The sequence below is a fragment of the Lonchura striata genome, chromosome Z (assembly GCF_050655825.1).
Source record: "Lonchura striata isolate lonStrDom1 chromosome Z, ASM5065582v1, whole genome shotgun sequence".
NCBI lineage: Eukaryota > Metazoa > Chordata > Aves > Passeriformes > Estrildidae > Lonchura > Lonchura striata.
Genome location: NC_140740.1, coordinates 40,536,715 through 40,556,046, shown reverse-complemented (window position 1 = coordinate 40,556,046; position 19,332 = coordinate 40,536,715). Strand labels below are relative to the sequence as shown.

The 19,332-nt window shown below is 43.1% G+C and overlaps 1 protein-coding gene across 1 annotated transcript in view; it reads right to left on the bottom strand.

The window, feature by feature from the left end:
• Nucleotides 1-19,332, bottom strand: part of LOXHD1 (lipoxygenase homology PLAT domains 1) — a 177,663-nt gene that overhangs the window by 88,804 nt on the left and 69,527 nt on the right. The window contains exons 8-14 of the mRNA XM_077790176.2: nucleotides 18,442-18,692; nucleotides 16,426-16,561; nucleotides 12,263-12,423; nucleotides 11,861-11,947; nucleotides 8,369-8,504; nucleotides 6,387-6,541; nucleotides 2,932-3,092 (exon numbers count right to left, since the gene is read on the bottom strand). Of these exons, the coding sequence (XP_077646302.1) occupies nucleotides 2,932-3,092; nucleotides 6,387-6,541; nucleotides 8,369-8,504; nucleotides 11,861-11,947; nucleotides 12,263-12,423; nucleotides 16,426-16,561; nucleotides 18,442-18,692 (1,087 nt within the window). The remainder of the gene's footprint in view (nucleotides 1-2,931; nucleotides 3,093-6,386; nucleotides 6,542-8,368; nucleotides 8,505-11,860; nucleotides 11,948-12,262; nucleotides 12,424-16,425; nucleotides 16,562-18,441; nucleotides 18,693-19,332) is intronic.

The following is a 19,332-nucleotide window of genomic DNA, read 5'->3' as shown; positions in this document are numbered from 1 at the left end:
TTCTGGGGCAAAAGTTGAACTCCCTTAGTTTTGAGCTTTGCAGCATATTCATCATCACTGTACCTAAACCACACCAGGTATTACAAGGTATACACTGGTGATGCCACTGCATCATTCAGTATTCAGTTCCTAAAAGCATGGCTATTATAATGCCATGTGGTCATAAGGGAGGAATAGTATTGCATCCAAGTGATCTACTAGTAATTCTGCAAATAACACTTGGAGGAAGTAACCTGCATTTACTTCTTGCAAGCACTGATCAAATGACCACTTTAAAAATCACTGACTCTAAGCCAACTGTTTAAAGGGTTGAAAGCACAGGCCTGGGAGTTATTATTTCTTGATGCTCGTCCTGAATCTGACATAAACTCACAATTAATCCACTTAGCATCTCTTTATCTCTGCTGGCTCCCTGTACAACAAAAACAGTTCTTCTTACAGAGCTCTTGTGATTGCTAAGTGATAGATGATCCTATCTAGTCACAGAAAAGATTTCAAATTAAAAAGCAAAACATTGTACTGTATATAAATATGTAAATAAGAAGAATAGAGAGACTTCAACAAGTTCTATGCAATGAAGTTCTATAAGGGTATGTTAAGGATATCAGTTAGAAGGGAAGCTGGTTAGGCAGCTTTCTGATAGAGTGTCTGCTCCCCATGTGTCTTGCAGCCTGATTTGCACAGGGGTAAGAAGCCTGTGAAGCTTTTTGCACAAGTGAAATGTTTTCTGCTGGAAGGCATTTTGTCCCCCATTCAGCTGTCTCACAGGAGCAGCTGAATGTCACAAGGCCAGTGGAATAGCTTTCGGTATGAACCCAGCAGCAAAGGTGTTTTCTTCAGACCATGTAACCGTGCTGTGTAGAAGAGTGGAAGTTCATCAAGTCTTTGGGATAAAGACAGTGAGAGCAACATGTCTAAACAAACAACAAACAACAACAAGCAGAAAGAGAATCTTCTCTGGTGTAATCCTTGTATGGAGCCTCTAACTAACCTCACTTGCATTGCCTCTTCCTGGACAAATATTTTTTCAACCTCTTGCCCCTGAAGAAGTGGGTGGAGCAGGACACTCTGAGCTCCTGCCAAAGCAGTGAGGACATAAGCTGTCCTTGGTCTACAGGAGTGGAGAGCAACATCCAAACGCTGCAGGCCATGGAAGTGTCTATCCCTCACTTGGAGGATGCAGTGGGTGAGCACCTTTGCCCTCAGATCTCTCCAGACTCCATGACGACACCCGTACACTGCGATGGTGCCTCAGTCTCTCAGGAGACACGGGCACCAAAGGGAATGAGAGGGAGCAGCTGTCCCTGTGCTTGGTGGCGATCAGTCATGTCACCTTCTCAATCTGAGAGGAAAGAGATAATGCTGGCACAAGGACAGCAAATAAAGCCACAAGAGCAACTCTGATATCACTTGAGAAAAGAGACATTTAGAAAGATAAGAAGAGTGGAATTCCATCACTGGTGACCTGAAGCCTGAAGGTACACCATTAATGTTTTTGGGGATAAGGTCTTGGGTTTTTCTCTCTGTCCTTTCCTCTTCCCTGGCCTGAGGGGAATGCCCACTGGTGTTCCTCATCCACAGGTGAAAACTGAAGAGGAAGGGAGTCACTCCGAGCTGATGGAAGACACCCAGTTTAGCAGTCACATAAGGAGACAATTCAAAAAGGAATTGTCTAAAATGAGTCAGCTGTTGTGTGCAGTTAGACACAGAAATATCTCTGAGGAGCCTGAGCAAAACAGCCTGGACACTTCATGTCCAAGGAAAAACCTGTCTAGCTTGCCTGCTTAACTCAGTAAAACATATGGTTGTTAAATATGATCAAAAGGCGGTAATGTGTATGTGTCTTTTGTTCCCTGAGAAGGGAGAGAGTGGCTTACTTCTCACAACCAAGATGACATTGTGTCTGCTGCTCCATGCAGCTCCACAGTGAATTTGCTCTCTGATATGATGGGGCTTACTAATGGCAAGAGGCTGGGGCTGGCTCCTGTTTTGTACTTGGTTCCCCTCATTATATTGGAGTGCTTTCAAGAGACAGGGAACCAGCTTAGGGGCTTTACCTTTGTCTTCAATTTTAAAATTATTGTGTTTGAGTTTTACAATTCCACTTGTCCCTGGGAGATGATTTTTTAGAACAGGTACACGGTGTTGTTAAATGGAGCTCTCTGGATGTCCATCCTAAAGGGTGGACATCCTGAGAGGATAAGTGGGACTGCACTGGGGTTAATCTATAATGTTTTCACACAGTTCTCTCTAGTTTGTGCTGCAGTGGTGAGGCAGACCCCTGTTAGTGCCAGGACAGATCATGGATCTTGTTCCCCACAGGCAGCCTCAGTACAGCACATTCTTTCGGCCACTTGATTGTCGAGGGATGTGAAGACTACACTAATAACTTACCCACAGGGGCAAGGCACAGCCCTTTGCCCTAACACTGTCTCTGCAAGATGTGTGTTTCCCCTCATGCAAGGAGCTCTTGAGATGGCAGCATAATAATTTTGCATGCTCCCAACAGAAAAACAGCATCCCATTTCTCCCAGAAAGATGGGATGTGCATGTGAGCAACCAGAACCTCATTACATGCAGTAACACCAACAGATTACAGTGTGTTTCTGCAGCAGGCAATTGCAGCGACACTGGGTGTGGTAATGGAAGGTTGCATTTTGTCTTTTGGAAATTCTCTGCATTACTGAGCTAATTGCTGAGAAGTTCACAATCCAGATTGCTGGTCATTTGGTAAGGGGAGTTAACTGTATTCTAAACTTCCCAAAACACACTCTTTGCTTTCAGGATTAGCAAAAAATAAATGAACATATGAATAAATTAAAAGGATTAAGCTGTGCTCAGAAAATTCCAGTCATGGACCAACAGCTAGGCTCTTAAAAGTCTGGCAAATGTAGAGACAGAGACTTAATTTGCAAGCATTGTTTCTAGTACCTGTAGCAGGGGAATTCCACAGCCTCACTTTCTGGCTGTCCTTCTTCCCTCACTATCACTTTGGCAAGGTACCAGCCACTGCTTCCTCCTTTGCCATCATGCCCTATCCTCACCCTCCTCACCTGCTTCAGCGTTACTGCTTCAATGAAGAATTCGTCAGCCTTTGAGAAGGAGAATAAAAAAGGTAAGGCAAAATTTCTCCTTAAAATCAAATAAACAACTCAAGTTTATTATTGCAATCAAACATCCTCAGCATGTTGCAAGATAATTCTTCACAAGACGAAGGAGTAAGTAGGAATTTACCACAGCATAAAAAGCCTGAATATTTGTGCTAGATGTGTAAGGTTAGATTTGTAAATATATGATCCAACAGCATTTTAAATCTGTCATGTCATTGCATGCCCTCCACACTGTAAAAAAGAGAAGTAATTTGATTATTAAGAAATTCATACAGCGAGACAGGAAATCCAAGTTCAAACCCCTGCTGAGATATAAGCTTTCTGACAAGTAAGAAGCAGGTCACTTCAGAACAAATCTACAGAGATGTTTGGAGGTATAGCTCAAACTGTGTTAAAGTCAGACAACATTGACTGCCCAGCACAACTGAATCCCTTTTAATTTCCTGGCATGCCAATATGGGCAGAGCTGCACAAGGTTAATTCCAGCTGCCCCATGAGTTGTGTTTGGAGGGTGGTGTGAACCAAGCCCAGCAGATAAATACCCTCAATACTACACGAGAGACATAGATTTAATATCTTTTTTTCTTTCTTTTTTTTTTTTTTTCCTGGAGATGGGCTCAAACAAGCAACCTACAGATTATCCCAAGGGATGGCCCCTCAAGAGCAGAGCTCTGTTACGCAGGAGCTGACTGGTACCAGCAATCCCTGATGAATGAGGGAAGAGAATTGCATTAAGAGAGCAAGTTGCTCCTCTGGGAACCAGGCCAGGCAAAAGTATCTGTAGCCCATGTACAGATGCACACACATGACACAAGCATGGTAAATCCTGGGTACAAACACACAGCATATCTGCAGCATATAGCGCAACAAGGAGACATGTCTGCTGTGGTGGCCATCTGGATGAGATGCCTTTCTTAGGTAAAAGATAGATAACCACTGTCTTTTGGTTGTTCTTCATGTCCCAAAAGCACTCATGATGGTATCACATATCCAGCTAGCTCCCAGGAAGCATGGTGGCAAGACAGTATTTATGCTGTCTGAAATACTGAAATTAATTAAAATTATAATAATTATGTTATCATTCAGGGCTCCAAAGTGACCTTCAGAATGAAGACAGCTAAGCATTTTGCCACTGCTTAAACTGTTAGTGGTGGGCTTACATATGTCAATGCTACTTGCACACTAAAAACTGCTGAATTGGGTATTTAAGGCATCAAAACCTCACTGACTCAGTCCAAGTCAATGTAATTTAATTCATCAGTCCTGATGCTTACCTTACTTATTAATGGCTGATATAAATTAATGAGTAAGTAACTAACTGGAACCACAACAGGGCAAACACTTAATTTAGAGGCATCTTTAAATCTTACTTTCTACACAGGTTGTTAGTTTGCATCTGCAGGCAAACTTTTTAAGCCAAATGGGTAATCAAGGTACTATTGGTTTAAGTGGCTGTAGATAAGAGACCGTACTGACTTAGCAACATTTCTTTTCAACAGGGTATCTGAGTTAATCAGTGTAGATATACTCATTCAGCCTCTTGAATATATGAGCTGTAAGTTTATCAGGATCAATTCTTAAACAACTTCCCATTCATTCACCAGCTTTCAGCTCCTCGTGCAGAACAGCAGTTTTCCACTTATAGGCTCCAGTTTGGTTTATGTCATCTGAATACTATTAATCACATCATTTGATTGCCAAAATTATTTTTCCCTTTTTATCCTCCTTCATGAAAGTTAGCCTACAACTTATTTTTGTGAAAAAAAAAAAAAAATCATAGAATAATCACAGAACCCTTGAATGGTTTAGGTTGGAAGGGACCTTAAAGGGACCTGACATGGGCAGGGACACCTTCCACTAGACCAAGTGGATCCAAGTCTCATTCAACCTGGACTTGGACAAGGATGGAACATCCCATAAAATAACCATTATCTGTGTTTAAAATATTTGTATTCTCTGCAAACCAAGCATCTTTCTTTGGAACTGCAATGAAATAATCTTCAGCTCCAAAACACAACTCATTTTGCTACCACTTTGACAAATACAGGCTTCGTCAAATGACAAAATACCATCCTGTACTGTTTGGATATACCTTTTAAAACTAAAATATATATAATGTTAATACATTGGCAAAAAATAATATGTTTGCAAAGCCCATTTATGCAAATTTGTATATAATTTAGTAGCAGAATAGACTCTCACACTATATAATTGCCACATTTCCACAGACAGATCTTAAAAGCACAAGAAATACTTGATGAAAGTTCTTTTAAAGTTTAGAAGAACTCAGTGATTTCAGTGAAGAATTAGAAACTCTGGACACTCAAAGGCAAATTCAAAGTGCTAATGCATATTTCAGAAGCCTAAATTCAATGGTCTATTTTGAAAACGTGACCTCCTTTTATCTTAATTTTCTTTCCACTCTAAACTTTCAATCAAATAATGACATGAGAGAGGAAACCTGTGAAGTTCCGTGACCAGATTCTCAAAACCTCCTTCTGGAGATATTGATTACAATTTACCACTCTAAGTTGGACCCTAAAGATCCAAAATTGGATACACACTAAGTAGCTTGACCCTACAGATCAGATCAGCAAACTATTTGCTAGCTGATACTGCCAATGCTGCAAGGGCTTTAACTACTGTTTGACTTCTTCATTATCTCCAGCTTTCCAGGGAATAAGATCTGTCTTCATTTCACTCCATTTCCATCCCCCTGCATTCCGGACATTGACAGGCAAAAATATGGTGAAAATCAGTTTGAAAATAAGACATAAAATAGAGTGCTGCATGGCTGAGGGAGACTGGAGGAATTACAAAGGAAACATGTTAGGCTTTGGGTTATGACTTTCACATTAAATGAGATTTTTTTTTGTTCCTGTGCCACAGAGAGCCAAATTTTTGCTGTGTTAGATGGAAGGAAAAAGCCTCTCTTTTATTCTTCTAAGATTTCCTGGAAGCCTTCCCCTATCTGAAGATGCAATTTCAGCAGTCAGAACTTAGCTGGGGAGCAAATAAAGAGACTCTTTCATGGGCATACGTCAAGCAAGGGCACACTGTCCCTGACCCAAGCCTCCCTCCAGCTGTGACCTATTACAATGCTCTGTCGACAAGATTATTGTTGAGAAATTATTAATTTTTCCCCACTTCCCTAGCCCGAGCTGGCAAGGAAACCATGAGTCTACAAACATACATTAAAAAAAATAAATTAATTAATTTATAAAATCAGCACATGCTTTAAGAACCTTGTGTTGAGGCGCCGCTGTGCGAACTTACGTTGCCCTTTTCAAATTTATTGACCGTGTTGATGCAGTTGTAGAGGACACGCTCTCCCGTGTCCCCCTGGTCACCGATGAGGCAGACAAAGACGTTGGCATCCGTGCCGCTGCCACTCACTGTGCCCGTGCACACTGTCACGCGGTATTTGATCACTGGGGAGACACAAGTCACAGAAACAACCCCAGAAATGCTGTTAATCACCGTTCTTAAAATTTACCGTGTTTCTGACAGGCTTGTAATTAATTTTAGCTGTCCGTACTTCTTCCAATTGGTACTTCCACTGGAGTATTGACTTGCCTGCTTCCATGTCACCACTAGGGAAAGGGGGGGAGGGAGGGGGGGAGAAAGCTAAAATACAAAGGTCTGAAGCATTGAGAGAACCCATGAAAATACTCCAAACAAGGACATAAAAATCCTGGCTCTATCAAGAAAAATGTCATGCAGTGGAGTGACCCTGTCCTGCTACATCCTTCCTGCCTTCCCAAGATGGCCCTGGGGTGGGAAACCTTACAATGTGAGTGGGGAAAATAACATTTCCAGCATCCAAGGCCCTGGCAGGCAGGCAAGAAGAGTTAGGAAGGGACAAGTACTCAGAGGCCTGAGGATTAGGCTGTTCATGTTGGATTTATGGGACAAGATAGGTCCAGCTGGCCCCATCCCCTTGGGATGGTTATAATCATAGAATCATAAAATCATCACATCATAAAGGCTGGAAAAGACCCCCGAGGATCATCCCTATAAGAGTCCAAGCTTTATGCAGGAGGCTGAATAATCTTGCTGCTTTTTACCTTCAGGGTCATCATATGTTTTTTCTGGGTGGATTTTGATCTGCTCTCTTTCTCCTCTGACCATACCCTCCTCTCTGCCCTCCCATCCCATTGGGTGAAGGATTTCCAGAAAGGAATATCACAACAAGAAGCCAGCCCACAGACCAACTTTTGAGAGAGAACCCATTTTCTCCAGCTTGGAGAAGGGACAAGAAGCAATGCTCCCATCCTCCCTCCAAAATCCTCCTGCAAACCCAACATGGACATGCTGCATCTCACCTCTGTTCAGCACAAATTCTCCATACAGGAAAATGTCTGAGTGAGGATTCAAGCTGCCCTCTCCACAGCTGATTAAAAATACATTTCAAAACTAGGTTTATTTACATTTTAATAACATCTGCAATTACAATTACTCTTCCTCTTCTGAGAAACTGCTCCACTGCATGCAGAGTACCAATGTCAGAACCAAAAATTTTAGAAAATGGGGGACTCAAGGTCTACAGAGTGTGGGTGCTTTGGTGGAAAGATGAAAAATTGCACTGGCTACCTTGAGATGTTCTGCTCTCCTAAATTCTCCCTCTAAGTAGATGTAATTCTTGTGACACAAGGTCAAGGCAGAAGTGGCCACTCCAGGAAGCCAGGGCAAAGTTCTGTAGCTTTCCTTAATTAAATTGCCAGATCAATTAAATGAGTAAATAGTTTGGATTGCTCATACATACTGAAAGATGCATATGCACACACCACTGTGCTGTGCAACTTACGATATATTTATACATACAGCTGCATGAATTTGCATATAACTAAGTAAAACTTTAAAGCCCAAAATATGATTGTCAAATTTTAGATTGCGTTTCAGCTAGGCTTGCTTTCCATGAATATTCCTCAAACCTTGTGTTTCACATTTTAAAGGAGACTGAGAAAAATGACAAGTTTAAAAAAACCCAAGCCCTGGAAACAATTGTGCTGTGGCCAGATCTCTTCCATTTCCCACTACAGAGAAATCTGCTCCTAAAAAAAAAAGTATTAATAAAAGGCTGGGATCTCTCAAACTTCATGCAGCTAATGATGCACACAGAAAATACTGCAGAGAGAAAATGCCAGAAAGAGAAGTTAATTGAATTGCATCAGTCTGCCAGTGCATCTCTCACACAAAGAGGGTTTCTTTCTATTCAGGTCCTAAGCAAGCCTCTGCACAGAGTGCGTGGCTCTCACCTGGCATGACTTCAGTCACCAGATGTCCCTCGGCAGGGAGCTCCCGCACAATCTCATTGTCCTCTTCATTTATATCTAGCCAACGGCCACAGTTGAATGAGTATTTTTCTTTTGTCAGCGTTTTCAGCAGAGTTACCTTCATTAAACCAAAACACCGCATGAGTTCAGAGGCTTAAAGGCAAAAAAAGCAACAAGATCCTGACAGGTTTTTTGCCAGGGAGGCAAAATTCAGTAGCAGCAGAAAAATAAAACACATTAATAATGAGACCGTCCAGCTTGTGCACTGTAGTGATGCAAAATCTGTCACAGCTGATGGCCCTTCATTCCTCCTTTCTCCAATCATTCCATGGCATTGAGGACTTTTTGAGGGATTCTGAGGCTCTGCAAATGGCTCATCATATGCCACTCTACAACCCTAAGGATCAAATCAGGGATCGGGCATGTGTTGTGGGCTCTTGCTGATGAGGATGAGAATCAATGCATCAAGGAAAAAAAAAAATTGCAGAAACCCTGAAAAAAGATCTGCAGTAGCTCCCAAAGGAGTAATGAACAAATAAGGTGGTTCTCTGAAGTGTGTAAACCAAGGGTGTGATGAAGGTCTGTAAAATCACAGGTGACAATGGAGAAGGCAAAGAGGGATCAGCTGTTCCCTCTTTTGCCTCAAGAAATACAGGACATCAAATGACACCTGTGGAACAAAGTTCTAAGCAAAAAACAAACAAACAAACAACAACAACAAAAAAAAAATAAAAACGAATAAAGAAAAAAAACCCAAAAAACATAACAAAACAAACAACCAAAAAAAAAAAACCAAACCAAACGAAACAAAACAAAACAAAAAAAGGACACAATCAGCCTATGAAGTCTTTGCCAAAAGCTATTAAGGTTGCTGAAAGCTTAAATGTTCAAGGGGAGGCTGGATACTTCAAACCAGTAATTGGAAAAATAAACCTGCTCAATGCTTTCTGTTTGCCAGATCAGTTTAGGAAATAAGCATCTAACTGGGAATAGCCAAACCTGAAAGAATGTTAGGAGGAAGTATCATAAATGCTTGTCTTTTTTCTTACACTTCTAAAACCATGACCTTATGTGACATAAGGATGTTGGGCTCGAGGGACTCTTGACCTGACCAGTGTGGCTGTTCTGGATTCCTGTGATAGAGAATGGAAGTCTCACCCAACATGAAGCAAACCAGGCATGAAATGTGAGAGGACTGGAACAAAGCATCATTCAGGTTTAATCTAATTTCCTAGATGCCATAATAGGTGCACAAGTGATGGGATTCAGGTGCCATGAGCCTGATCCATCCAGAAAACATCAGAATGCATGTATGGACAGACTTATTTTCATAAAGTCATAGAATCATAGGATAATTTAGGTTGAAAAAGGCCTAAAATGAGTCCAACCATTAGAACAGAAATTCATTTCATGCATCTTAGCTAGGTTTACTTAGACAGTTTGGCCAAAAGGGAATCCTAGATACTCTCTGTTACATCTTGTCCTTCCCAAACATAATTTTTCTGCAGGAAAATAAGATACCAGAGGGTAATATACAGCTGTGGAAGATACAAACATTCTTGCTCATCATCTGTGAACAAACTAATAGGGATGATTGTAGCAGCCCAAAGTCTGATCAGAAATTTTATTGTCATAAAAGACCCCAGCCAAACATCTTCTCCCATCATGTGGTGACAACAGCAGCACTTGATGCCATTCTACCCCTCGAGATGGGTGTTGGCAGTGGATGATTTTAAAGTTTCATAACAATGCAGGAGAGCAGGATCTGTCAAAGCACATTAGAGAAGCCCAAGAAAAAGCTCCAAGTGGTAAACTCTGATTTATCAAAACACTTATTTACAGATGCAAAGTAAAGTGTGTGTTTTTTTTAAGTGCAGAGAGTGCCATCCAAGCTGCTCAGGCAGACCAGGTGTAAAGCTTTGTCCTAGGTTGACTGTATGATGCCTTTATCCCCAGTTGTCTGCCCTGTTTATGTTGAACAATAAGTTCTACACCTTTAAGGCTTGTTCCAAGAGTGAAGGGGGAGGAAGAAGCGCAGAGTTTGTTTTCAAGAACTGCACTCCCTCCTCCACATTCCTGCTGCTGGACTGTGTTGTCTGCTGATGGACAGACAGCGAGACAGAGCTCTCCTTTGCTCTTTAGTTAGTTTTAGCTAGCTGAGGCAAAGAAGTTCCCTGGACTGTGGTTTTTTTCCCTCTCTCTGGACCTGCTCTGGACTGAACACCAGGAGAGCAGCAGCAGCAGCGCTGGTGGCCCAGCGGGCCGGGCCTGGGCCGTGGCATTTCCAGCGCCGGAGGGACGGATCAGAGACTGAGTGAGCCCAGCTGCAGCCCGGGGGGTTTCTGAGTTTGTCTCTCTTGGAGTGGCAAGAAGTTTTATTGTTTAATATTGTTTAAGTTTGCTTGTTTAATAAACAGGTTTGTTCCACTTTTCTCCAAGGAGGTATCCTTCCCGAACTGGTTGGGGAGAGGGGCCAATTGAATCTGCTTCCTAGAGGAACCCTTTGGGGGGGTTCTATCCCAAATTTGCCCTAAAACAGGACAAGCTTAGAGGTGGAATTTCTGTCCAGACAATCCAGGTCAGGGGTGACAGGACTGTAATCAATGCTGGTAGAGTAAAGGACATGTGAGTGAAGACCAAGCAGGACACCCTTGGCATATCCCAGGTAGCACAGGGCTGCACTCCTCTTCACAGTCTGCATTGCCTCCTCCAGCCTGCAGGAGTTCAGCCCCCATCACAGGGCTGTCAGCACTTCAGGGCAGAGCATGATACACTGTCCAATCTCTGCTGGAATCAGGTTTTTTGTTATGGGAATTGTAATTAAGCCACAGAAGGAGTGGGTTTGCCTTTCTATACAGTAGTGGTATCTAAGAATAGGACTACTGTCTAAGAATTGGATACCTTGTTCTTCTTCCTTGTTCTTCCTTTCTGAAGAACAGGGAAGAAACCCCTGATAGCAGTGAGATGAGTACAGTACACCAGTTGTCTGACATGGGAATAGTGGGAAAGTGGGATTTTCACCACCAATCTGGAATGTTGGGAGCTGCCTCTCCCTGTTGCTGTCATTTCCCACACACAAAATCACACAATTATTTGGCTTAGAAAAGCCCTCCAGGATCATGAAGTCCAACCATTTTCCCAGCACTTCCAAGGCCAATATTGACCCCTGTCCCCAGGTGCCACGTCCACATGACTTTTAAATCCCTTTAGGGATGGGGACTCCACCACTACCCTGCGCAGCTCTGCCAGGGCTGGACAACCCTTTCTGGAGGAATTTTCCCTAATACTCAATCTAATCCTTTTCTGGTGCAACTTTAGATGATTTTATCTTGTCCTCTAACAAGGCAGGCACCACAGAGCAATGCACGTCAAGCTCAGCTGCCAGCTGGGGAACACACTGACCCAGGACTAGCAATGCAGAGCTCTGCCACCAGCCTGGCTTTCCAGATCTACCTTCCCTTGCTGTCCCCTCACCTTATTCAGATGCCAGCCAGCAAAGGGGTTTCTTTTCTCGTGCCATATCCGAAGCTTATAAAAGTTGCCAAGATCAGGAAGCTCTATCTGTAAAGGGATAAAAAAGGTAAAACATCCATTTTTGTGAGTCAAAGCACACACACAAAGGGCACCTCTGAGCATCTTTTAAGAGCTAAATCAGAGAGAAGTCAAAAATACCAGCCCATTCCCTGTTTTGGGAAGACAAGTATACCCATAGACAAGTATATAATTTGCATCACCATCAATGGACTGACTTTACCTCAACTTTAGAAGGATCTAATGGAGTAAAAATCTCATACTGATGATTTTCTGCCCAGGATTGAAGATAAAACCCTGGAAAACAATACCAAGCCAAATCTACCATTTCCACAAGATTCATACCATGAATTTGTCAGTCTGTCCGGTTTCAAAGTTGTCTGAATTGTTGTCTAGCTTCATCTCATCTGACTTTCCTTTATCTCCATAAACCTGGAAGAAGATGGTGGCATCTGTTCCTGCATTTTTAATGTCACTTGTCCAGATCCACAGAGACCAAGGGTTTTCTAGAAAGAAAGGTTAAACATACTTGTTTTAAAAAGTAATTTTTATAGGGTGGCCCAGTGAAAAATATAATTATCATTTTTCCCTTGGTAGGTAGAGAGGGTAGGATGAAGAAAGACAAAGACTTTTCATCCTTTTCTGCACAAACATTATCAGCTGCTGCATGACATGCAGGAATGAGACTGGAAACATAATTCTGTGATTTCATGTAAAAGAAAATGAAAAAAACATAAACAACCTCTCTTCAGGTGAACCATATTCTCTCATTATACTAATAGGGTAATGCAGGGGTGTGAACCAACCCTCTAGTTTCAGTTCACTTGTCAAATACCTACAACTCAAACTTCAAAGACCATAAATTCAGGGGAATATTCATCTTTCCTTTTGTCAGTGAGAAGGAGTCTCCAGTTACTTGTGCACGGTGCAGTGCAGCTCCAGGTAACACCTAAGAACTTGTCTGGTCTGTGTCTGGAACAAGGAGGAATGGGATATGCTATCTGCCACCTCATCCTGAGATAATGAGTGTCTCAAGACTGGACAAATTATCCCAAAAATGCTTCCTGCAGAACAGGCTGTCTCAAAGCCCACTCAGGTATCCATCCCTAGTGAGGCTGCACCAAGTGAGACAAACACACTCAGACATACAATATCTTTATTCAGCATAAAGATATTTTCCAAAAGATTTTTAATTATTTAAATGCCTAAATTTGACACTACTTCAGTTAACTTCAGTTAACACTTTTTTTTTTATACTACATGGCATACCCTAAGATTGTGGCCAATCTGCAAGATTTTTATCTCAAGTCTTCATCCAACATTTTTAACCATAAGTCCAGTCCACCTGCAGCAGCTTTACATCTGTTTTCATACCAGAATATTTTTGCATACATAAGGGTGACATTATTTCCTCTAAAGAGCCCCTTATCTGCATACTTTATTGACCATAATGTGTGTCACTTCTGCAGGCCTTGCTGCCCCTACAGGAGAGGGAACAGCCTTCTTTCCTCACTCAGACATCAGCTGAATTATTAACAAATCCTAATGAGAGAATTGCTAACCCTATCAGTTAGCACCCGAGCCCACACTAGCACAGCTTGACCTTCAGAGCCTGGAATAGAATATAAAAATATGATGGCATGCATATAAATTAGATCTTTACTGGTCTACTCAGTGTTTGACTGTATAAAAAAGAGACAAGAGCTACTGAAAAAAAAAAAAAAAAAAAAAAAAAAAAAAGAGGGGAAGAGGGATCTCTCAGAAAAAGTTTTGCCCCTCCTGACCACTCCTCTCTGAAAAGCACCAGAAAGTTTTAGATGAGCAGAAATGAAGCAAAATCTGTGGATGGCATGTGATGGAGAACCCTGTTCTCCCTGGGGAAGGCTGCAAGTGCAATTCAGACACCAAAGACTGCTCTCATCTGTCTGGTTTGGCCTCCCTGACCTCTTGCTGAGGGAAGAGAGGAGTGAAGCATGCAAGGAGAGGGAAATGGGTCCTTGTACCAGGATTAGCTGATAGAGGTCTGTCAAGGAGAAACCACACAGGGGAGATCTGGCTGAGCTAGGGCTGAGGCTGCTGGAGAAGGCCAGGCATTTCCCCAAATACCCATCATCATCATCCTCTCAGGGCTTGCTGGGAGCATACCCTGGGTTCTCATTCCTTCACACTGAGGTATCCAGGCGCTTTGGAAATCCTCAGAGCCGGTGCAAATATTCCCCAGGGCACAAACACCAGGAAGGACAGCACCTGGCACAACAGTTTCCAGGATATATTCAAGATAAGGAGAGGAGGGAATAAAAACCCAGAGAATAAATACAAGCTACATATGGAGCTGCAATCTGCTGCGGGAGCAGCCTTTGGATGCTGTGCTGGGAGACGTTTCACCATGGATACCCCAAATGAGGTTCAAGCCAGCTTTGATCATCTCTGCAGAAAGGGACAGTCCTGTGTGCACAGAGAGATAGGCAAGATGACATAATAGGTTTTTTCTAACTCAGAGTCTTACACTTCTATAATCTGGCAGCTAAAGGTCACAGATTTCTCAAGGCTAATGCTCACTGTCTATCTCCTGCAATGCAGTGGTGAGGGAATTAGCCTGTCAATAACAATCAGAGCTGATAATAGGGGGTTAAAGGTTGCAGATGCTTTAGGTAAATGGACCGAGTCGGAGGTGCAATGTGGTTACAACGCCGACTAACATTATTCAAACGAACTGCTGTTTAAGCAGAAGACCGCCCGAAGCACTCTAGGATTAAACCGTGTATCCTAATTAGAATATTCTGTTTACACATGGGCACACCGGCACGAGCCAGGCAGCAGCAATATTTTTTGGCTTGGTGCAGAACCAGGCTGGAGCTGGAGTGTGAGGGGATGGATGAACATGCCCACACAGCAAGGCACGGAGCAGCTCCTCCCAGCAAACGTGTGCCATTGCCTCCCTCTAGAGAAAAGGCTCTGCATCCCACACGCACCTGCCAGCTGGACAGGGCTAAGACCTGTTATATTTCTAGAGCCAGGAATAAAAATAGGTAAAGTCAACAAGGAAGAGTTTTGTTTGATTTCCCATTCTCCCTCCCCTCCCCCACCAAGGTCGGTCTCCTTGTATTTTTTGTTCCCATCTGTAGTAAGAAAGCTTTGTTTCTGTAGTCCTAAGCAATGTACCCTGGCTTGTCTGCAAAGATAAGATGATGTCTGAAGGAGCCTAAGCCCAATGGACCTTGAGGAAATGCATATCATTCTTCAAAATATTATAGGACTTTAGTTTTATACTCCCCTAAAGCAGTATTTTCAAAGCTGAAACCCATGCCCCACCATAAGAAGGATGTGGAGCTGCTGGAGCCCATCCAGAGGAGGCCACGGAACGGGTGCCAGGGCTGGAGCCCCTCTGCTCTGGAGCCAGCCTGGCAGAGCTGGGGCTGTTCACCTGCACAGGAGAAGGCTCCAGGGAGAGCTCAGAGCCCCTGCCAGGGCCTCAAGGGGCTCCAGGAGAGCTGCAGAGGGACTGGGGACAAGGCAGGGAGGGACAGGACACAGGGAATGGCTTCTACTGCCAGAGGGCAGGGACAGATGGGATATTGGGAAGGAATTGCTGGCTGGGAGGGTGAGGAGGCCCCTGGATCCCTGGCAGTGTCCAAGGCCAGGTTGGATGGTGTGGGAATCCAGGGCATCCCTCTGGCTGCCCTGGAAGGCCTGGGACACTGGCAGGGGGTCAGGAACCCCCCTGTACAGAGCTCCCAGAGACACTGTCTCTGATCTCTCTCCATGGAAAAGAGTTTTCAATATTACAGGATGAATTACAAGCTCAGAATGTTTGATATAAGTAATAATTAGTGTGGCATGGGTGCAAGTGTAGAATTTTAGGATTCTAGATAAGGGGTTCAAAGGAGGCAAGATGGAGGAAATTGGGTGTGTCTTGTCTTTTTCTTCTTCTTCATGTCTTCCATGTTTCACTGTAGTGTTGGCTTTTTTCTATTGGTTTAGGCTGGGGACACACTGTTCAACATAGATGATAGATATTGGCACGTTATTGTAAATACAGCACAGGTAGTTTCTGGTATATAATGTTTGTAACATCCCACTGAGGGGCACAGCCCCGCACGCTGCCCTGCAGGACAGACCTGAGACAGGGCAGCAGAACATGTTAGAGATAAGCAAGAATAAACAACCTTGAAAACCAGCACAGACGATTTTTAACTTCTTTGGCAGCGGGGCTGAAAGACAGAGACTTTCTACAATTTCGGAATCATTTAAATAGCACAGATTCAGGATAGGGCTTGGAGCAACCTGGGATAGTGGAAGGTGTCCCTGCCATGGTAGGGGGGTTGAAATTAGATTACCTTTAAATGTCCCTTCCAAACCCAAACCATTCTATGATCCAGTGACTGAATCCACTTGAACCTCTCCTTGACCCTGGCTATACCCATGTCACTCAGGTGACACTCAGAGGGATGTGGCTTGTGGGAGGAGGGGTGATGGCCACAGGAGGCTCCTGGACACTTGCACCTTACTTTTCAGCCTTTTCTGGCGCAGGGAAACCATTTCGTAGAGTTCCCGCTCTATGAGACCATCCCCTTCATCTTCATCCAGCCACTTCCCACATGGGAAAGTTTGCTCAATCCCAGTGAATGGGCAATAAACCACCACCTAGGAAAAGAGATTAGGACAGTGAGCTTGAACATTCTGCTACTGGCAGCCCACAGGGCCTTGGTACTGAAAACTTAAACAAACAGAGCAAAGACAGAATTGGAGATCTTGGTCCTGCTCTCAAAACCAGCTTTTCTGGATCAATCTGAATCAGACTGGTTGCACAAATCCTGGTTTGGAGTACAGCTACGACTCCTCTGTTCTGTTATTCCCATTTATACAGCAGTCACAATGGGTCAGCCAGGAAGAGGTGAAACACCAGGAGGGGAAGGGAATGGGAGCAGGCAAGGTGGCTGCAGCAGTCAGCATCATGTCAAGATGCTGACTAACAGGCCCTGCACCACACCAGCACAAGGCAGAGCTCTGCAGAAAGGACAGGCTACAAAAAACCTTCAAACATATCCATCCTAAGCTGATTTTGCTTGCCAGGAAAACTAAATTTCCTCGTAGCTTCAGGGTAGCCATCTGCCTTCCTCTCCACCCTCCTGATGACCTTGTAAATGACCTAGTGTTGTCACCAAAAGCTGGGAAATAAACTCTCCAACCAATTTGCTGGGTTGGAAAGACAAATTTACTTTCTTAACAATGCTGGATGCATGGGAATTTCACCTTAAATCATGAGCAGCAACCAAACAGACCACACATTAAACTAATACATATTTGTCACATTTCTATCACATATTCATTACACTTCCTGTATGCATGAATATATGTTTCTTATTTCCATGAAGTTACTTGGAGTAGGGGTCTTTTGGTCATTTTATTGATCATTTGGGAACATCCCATTCCTCAAAATTCCCTTGTGGTCCTGGATTTTCTGGTGAATCTTCTTTCCTGGAGAGTATCTCAAATATGTGTCCAGGTTGTGATGCACTTCTCTTTATCATTCTCTGCTCTGGCACTCCATCTCTGTTCTCAAAACTAAGATATCTACCAGAACATATTAATCACTGGTGGAAGCAAACAAGGAAGCATTAGCTGGCACAAAACGTATTAGTCACAGATGCAGGGAGTTAACACAAGGCCACATTAATCTCTGGCATGTGTACTAAGCACTGGATGGTACAAAATCAAACATTACTCACGGATATAGGGATCACACACTATGTGCTAAACTTAGAAGAATTTTCCAACATCTTCCCCCACTGCTGTGAAGAATTCTTCTCAAAGAAATATAAGTTGTTGTGTTACAACTTGTCGTATTTCACCACTGCCTCCCAGTACCAGCTGTGGTCAGCCAGTTTCTATTGGGTTTTGGTTTTTGTTTTGGTTTGGTTTTTTGTTTTGTTTTGTGGGGTTTTTTGGTCATTGTTTGGTTGGGGTTTTTGATTTTTTTTTGTTTGGGTTTTTTTTGTTTGTTTGGTTGGTTTTAGGTTTTTTTCTTGGGATTATTATTTCTGAACCTCCAGAGCAGCATCTAGAAACTTGAGGGCAGTCTGAGCATAGATGATAACTTCGAAATGCTCAGCACAATCCAAGGCTGCATTTCTGTCTGGCCCCTTGGGCAAACATCTGAAGGTGCTTTTGGAGCTGAGCAAACAATAATCTCTGTCTTTGTGACTGCAGAGGGGTAATCAACCAATTAGCGAGTGATTGACTTATGCATCTAACATGCCTTTGAGGCAATCAGCTTCTCTCATGTGTGATGTATAATATTGACTTGTTAAACCGGGGATATTGCCTTCCAAACAAAAGCAGACTTATTTATTTATTTTTAAACTGGTCTGGGTTGCCGGGGTCAGGTTATGAATAGGGAGCAGGTCTGACAGCTACCTGCAGACAAAACTCTTGGCTGTGTTGGCCCAGTGGCAGCACTCTGTGACCTCAGAGGTCCCTTCCAAACTGAATGTTGCCATCAGTTTATGATGATTAAGTCTCACCTTCTCACAAAACCAGCCAGAGCTGACACCACAATTATCATGCCCAATGGTGACTCTGCTGAGAGGGCTGAGAAGGGCAGCTATCTCCACGTTGAAGAGATCCGTCCTGGCACGCTCAAATTCACCTCCTTCCAAGAAAATCTTCCCACTGTTCTTTAAGCCTTTGGAGCCGTGGAGGATTACGTGGATCTTGGAGTTGGTGCCAGCTCCTCTGATATCCCCAGTCACTACAGCCACATTGTACACAATGCCTGGAGGAATCAGAAATTTGGTCAGGGAAAAAAGAAGCGAGGAAAAGAGTCAGAGAGTTATGGCTTTGATTTGATTCATGTTGGAGACTCTATTTATTTCCCACTGGTCTGTTTCAGCTTCTGACTTGCACACAGTGCAATGTTTAATTTGTTTTTGTCCCACACATAACTCTGCAAAGTACACATCTACCTTCAGACTGCCCAAGAGAAACAGGCAGGGGGGACAAAGTCCCTGTTCCATAGCCCAACAAAAAAAAAAAAAAGAAAAAAAAACTTTTTTTATTCACTCTGTGGTGCTGATTAGGTAAAGAAAGGTAAAAAATTAATTGACAAGTTTGATTTTGAGTAACACCAAGCCCTGAATATGTCAGAGAGTGCTGAGAGGGTGGAGAAATGTTGCTTTCGACAGTGGTGGCAAAATCTGCAATATCACAAAATTCTGAAAACTTTGGGTTTATTTGTCTATTTGCCTATCATGCTGCGGAAGCCATCAGGACCTCCACAGTCACAGTGAGAACCCACAGATCTCAGCAAAACAAGGACTGGGAGAGGTATCAGCCCACCTGGAAGAAACAAAAGTATTTCTGAAAAGAAACCTATTTACATTAAAGTTTCCTTGGGGGATTTTTTCCTATCTCTA